General features: G+C 33.1%; 1 protein-coding gene across 4 annotated transcripts; it reads right to left on the reverse strand.

Annotated features, from left to right (window-relative positions):
* On the reverse strand, nt 1-5142 carry Nucb1 (Nucleobindin 1). 4 transcript variants are annotated; one of them, XM_072887514.1, is made up of 11 exons: nt 4641-4702; nt 3577-3712; nt 3381-3500; nt 2596-2817; nt 2389-2485; nt 2118-2194; nt 1948-2050; nt 1680-1860; nt 1403-1571; nt 882-929; nt 2-784 (listed from the first exon to the last, which is right to left on the reverse strand). In XM_072887514.1, exons 1-11 carry the CDS (start codon nt 4685-4687, stop codon nt 152-154), a joined length of 1833 nt encoding a protein of 610 aa, XP_072743615.1. In that variant the 5' UTR covers nt 4688-4702; the 3' UTR covers nt 2-151. The 4 variants fall into 4 exon arrangements, with proteins under 4 accessions (XP_072743616.1, XP_072743615.1, XP_072743614.1 ...); XM_072887513.1 differs by having other exon boundaries at nt 2380-2485; XM_072887516.1 differs by lacking the exon at nt 4641-4702 and adding an exon at nt 4982-5142 and having other exon boundaries at nt 3-784; nt 2380-2485.
* Nucleotides 5143-5476: the final 334 nt, after the last annotated feature.

Consider the following 5476-nt stretch of genomic DNA (forward strand, 5'->3'; position numbering starts at 1 on the left):
TGCATTTTCTAAAATTGCAATCTCTTTTCTTAAATTTTATATAACTCTTTTTACATCGAAAATTATCGAACTATTTCGATATTTTTATCGATTTACAAAAAAACAAACTAAAAATACTTTCACCGATTATCTGGCCGGTGTTTTGCATTATTTACACTTTCTGCACTTTCGGTATACTATTCTGATTAATTTGCTGTTCAGCGGACTTTAGATTCTCTGGAAGATTGTGACTGGGTTGTGCAGGTCCTTGATTGTTCAATGGAGCATTACCCTGAGTATTCTGTGGCACATGATTCTGCGTTTGTTGTTGCGTTTGCTGTTGACTTTGCGGTTGGTTTTGAGATTGTTGTTGGACTTGCTGAGGCTGGCTCTGGAATTGTTGCTGAGCCTGCTCAGCCTGTTGAGGCTGACCCTGGAATTGTTGCTGAGCCTGCTGAGGCTGGCCCTGGAATTGTTGCTGAGCCTGCTGAGGATGAGCCTGGAATTGTTGCTGAGTCTGTGGTGGATGGCCCTGGTATTGTGGTTGAGCTTGGAAATGCTGCTGTGGTACTGGCACTTGATACTGTGGCTGCTGCGCTTGATATTGATGTTGTTGCTTTTGAATCTGATCAGGATAATGTTGTTGCGGTGGAGATTGATAGAATTGTTGCTGCGGCACTTGTCCCTGATATTGTGGCGGTACATGACCGACTATCGGTTGTTGCGGTGGTATCTGTCCTGGATATTGTTGCTGCGAAGGTTGTATCTGCGGATGATACTGCTGCGGATGATATTGCGGTGGAAACTGTAGAATATAATAAAAGATACATTAAGAAGACATAATTGCTAGTTTGATAAAAGACGCGGATTTGCAAATGCTTCACGATTTCGCGATTACTTACCTGTTCATGTTGGACAGGTAGATTTGCAGTATCAGAGGGTGATGGTAACTAACAACAACAACAGAAAGTGCACAAGCTAGGTTAATTACTCTAATCACTACAAACGACTTGTCTCTTAGTCGAAGTGAGATAACAACTATTTAAGTTTGTTGTCAAACGACGAGCCGTCAAATGTGTTTATAATTACAGCGAAATTATGTCTATAAATGGCCTGCTACTCAATTGAAAAATAAAGCGGTTCCTATCTTTACCTCGAACATGCTGTCAAAGAAATATATAACAAAATCGTCACACAAAAAATCGGCAGACACAAAATCATTTCGATTGCGTTCAAGTCTATCTAAAAAATAAAAAAAAAAAAAAAAAACAAAAAACAAAATCACTCGACATATGTGAGGGTATTTAATCTTGTAGTAGTTACTAGTCAGGTACACGCAATTGGATTTGTGGATTGTGATCTTTCTCTACTTATTTTTAAGTGCATTCACATAGGATTACACACGATTTAATTAAGCGCTTACCATTTCTTTGGCAATTAAGTTCTGAATTGCTTCCTGCTTGCGTTTCTCAAGCGCTTGTTTATAAGCTTCATATTCTTCTTTAGAGTACATTTGTTGCTCGTCCAATCCTTGCCATCCTTCATCTTGTTGGAAATCGGGCTTCTTTGTCTGTTCCAAGAACTCTTGATAACTGTAAGAAGCAAAAAACATAAATTTTTTTGTTACCTATGATTCTGTGATAGTCAATTAACGAAAAGAATTTTGAATACGAAATTTAGTAATTTATTGAAATAAGTACCTTATGAGACCATCGTGATTAAGATCAGCTTCGTTGAACACGTGTTCTCTCATTCTTTCCATTTCTTCGTGTCTCTCAAAGATATCGTCTTCCGGAGCACCTTCCGAGTAAAGTTTATCTAATTCCTTCAGGAATAGAGCCTTTACCTCATCTTGATCCCAGAAACCATTACCATCCAAATCTAAATCAATTTGAAATTACATGCATAAATATGACATTTTTTAATAGGATAAAATAACATATCATTAACAATGATGATATTTCGTACCGTGAAGATAAAAGAACGTTTTAGGATTAAATTCTTGATCTTCCATATGATCTTGTTTCTCCCATACTTCCTCCAATTGTTGCTTACTACCAGGATGATGTAACTGCAAATTCATATTACTTTATAGAGAAGAAAGTAGAAAAAAGGCTTGCATCTGTTTTTCAACTTACTGGTTTGTGATCCTTATGTTTCTTTTTCATCGCTTCCAATTCCTCTTCATATTTTTTCCTCTCTTCTTCCTTCATACCTTCCAAAAATAAAAGACATTAATTCAAAAAGTTTAATAATTATTTTAATATTAAATAATAAATTTAATTATATAATTAATTTATTTATTTATAATTATTTGCTAAATTTTTATAATTATTATTAGTTTAACAATAATATTATTAGTTAATAAATAAACAAGCCTGAAAGTGTTATGTTCTGTACCAGTATTACCCTTCATCTTTTGCTCTTCCTCAAATTTCTTTTCCATCTCATATTCTTTAAACTGCTGACGTCTTCGTTGATCAGCAACCGCCAATTCTTTCGTAGTCTACAATATTTTAGTAACAATTGAATACATTTTTATCAAACAAGATGATTCTTGTATAACAACTCGTTATAAATGTAATATATTACCTACAAAAACATAAAAGTTCCTACCTTGGTAATCAATTTTTTTAAATCATCTATCTCAAACGTATGCGTGTTGGAGTGATCCAAATGCTCCGCTATTTTCAAATGCTCCAGATCCAGACCATTTGCTAGATTATGCTCTTTGGTAGCAAGATGCCTCAGTCTCTCCAATTCCTCTCGTTTTAATTCGTCCAGCTTCGTCCTGATCTTGTGATCCACGAATTGCAATTCATGTGCTATCTTTCCCGTCTGTGAACAAAATTATTAAATGAAAATTATAGATTGTGTATTTCCATGAGTCTGAAAATATTAAATATTCAATTCGTTAATCATAGCATCATAAATCTCAATCTATTTGCCACTTGACGCTCTTGTAACAACTTCATTGTTAAAAAATTATTATTTGTTGTTGTGATATTCTAAATTTTTTCTATTTTAAAACAAGACAACAATATCTATTTTATATTGATTCAATGTGGGAAAAGACCTTTCTCTACTTTCCTTTTTTAAATATATTTCCATGTTTTATAGTAACACTTTTTTGATGTATTATATTTATGTTATATTATATTTATATATTATATTATTTTATATTATCCACCCTTCGTAGATATATATAAATATAATATATTTTCATTTATAGTAAAATAATTTAGCACTTTTGATAGCTTATATATATAGTAAAAATTTACATTTCCACTCAAATCAACTTCTCATCTCTATGAAGGATGATGAAGGGTGGAAAAGCCTGGATTGCCAGGCAAACACTGAGTAATTTATAAAAAGCATTATTCTTATAATATAATACTTACACGTATATCATCTTCGTCTGCCTTTTCCAATTTCGCGCGAAAATCTGCGTCTTTTTCTAGAGCCTGCACCACTTCCTTCAAATACCTCTTATATTCTATCTGATATTCTATAAAATTCCCCTGTAAAGACGAACGTTTCATAATTCCATCACAGAAGAAGTTAGAGATCAATAGAATCATTTAAAAAATAACATACTATTTCTTCCATATCGTCGGCCTCGTTCTCTTTGTGATCCCCATCCTTTTTTTGTTGCGTGACGGGCGGTGCAACCGATGTTTGTAGTATTAAAGCTACTAAAAATAGTGGCAAACAGTACTGCATTTTTCTGGAACTATATAAAAGAAAATACGAGTGATAAGAAGCAAAAAATTTGTCAACATAAGATGAAAGTAAAATGATATATTATAGATTAGACATAATTTATCTATTCAAAATGTTTACTTTAATCGTTAGTTTCATGTCTATTATTCAACTATATATCTTCCATTCAACAATATAGGTTCTTTATGTATTTAATGAAAAAAAATATGATCGAGTTTTTATCTGACTTTTTGCCTGTCATACTAAACTGTCATACCAAAATTTAAATCAGAATGTATGTATTTATGCACAATTATGTCATACATGTGAGTACAATAATTTAAAAAAGAGCTGGAAATATAAAAATCACGAAATACTACTATATATATTTAAATTCGTGAAAACTCACACAAATATAAACTATTGCCTACCAGAAAAAAAACAAATTCTTAAATAAAAAAATAAGCTTCTAAGAATATAAATACGCTTAAAGACTTATTTAAATTTTTAAAATTTGATTTTAGAATTGTGAAAGATGAAATAGAATACTAATGAGTTATTATTATTAATTATTAAGACAATGCACAGGGCGTACAACATATTCAAGAAATATCTATATAAATAACAAGTATAAAAATAAAGATAAGAAAGAGATGGGGGAATTAATATTGTAAGAGAAATGAGGATAAAAGATAAGAGTTATCTTTATTTTTATTTTTGTTTTTTCATTCTATTTTTATTCTTGCAATAAAAACATATGTCTAATGCAATACAAGTGTTATATTTCGTCACACATACGAAATAATAATAAAAAATATGGAGCAACATTGTACAATCCACATACAAACATGTATAACATTCTCATTTTTATATATGAGGAAATTATGTACGTTTATTTGTTTACACAAACATGCGTATATTATGTGTGTAGAGTATAGAACGGCTTTTATTCCACGTACTTTTGCTTGTTCAATCGATGAAACTTTTTTTTTATTGCAACATCCATGAATTCGCTTCGCTTATGTGTCAATGCAAGACGAAGCACAATCTCACAAGTACATACGTATAAATTGAAAAACATGATGAGGTGTGCAGAGGACGGGGAGCATACAACGCGATCAAGGCCGCGAACGAATGATTGAGGGAAAAATTGTTCGCCAGAGAGAACGCGGTGAAAGTTTCAGCGCGCGAGATATAATCAAGGACAGCACGAAATTTCCCGGGGACGATAGTCGTGTATTGGATAACCTAATAAGTCATAGGTTAGAAAGGCAAATTGATAGACTCGATGAAGACTTACGTGTGCAATGCAGCTTGTGTAAATAATGTCGTGGTAGCTCGCAAATCAGCAGATGACAATCAGAAAGTGAAAACAGACCGTCGAATACGGCGGATAAATACACACGAACCAACCACAAACGCGGCCAAACAGCGTCTGCCAGCTGCCAACACTCGCCACTTGTCACTTTTAGAAGCCTGAGAGGCGCCATGAAGCCGTTTTTGAGGGAACCCATTTTCACCGCGGTACAGTGGCGCTAACTGGATCGATTTTAGAGCCGGTGGAACTACGTAGCTGGATCGACTTTCTAGCGGTTCGCGTCCGTGCTAGATCCACAAATTACGGTTCGTGTCCGTGCTAGATCCATAACTGTGGATCTCAAAAGTACGAAACATATACATTCATTAATATTTTATTACATATTATTAATTGCAACTGCGCGTGATCTTTTTTCACTTTAACATATATTATGAAGTAATATATATATATATATATATATATATATATATATATATA

Source organism: Anoplolepis gracilipes, chromosome 3 (genome assembly GCF_047496725.1).
Source record: "Anoplolepis gracilipes chromosome 3, ASM4749672v1, whole genome shotgun sequence".
Taxonomy (NCBI): Eukaryota; Metazoa; Arthropoda; class Insecta; order Hymenoptera; family Formicidae; genus Anoplolepis; species Anoplolepis gracilipes.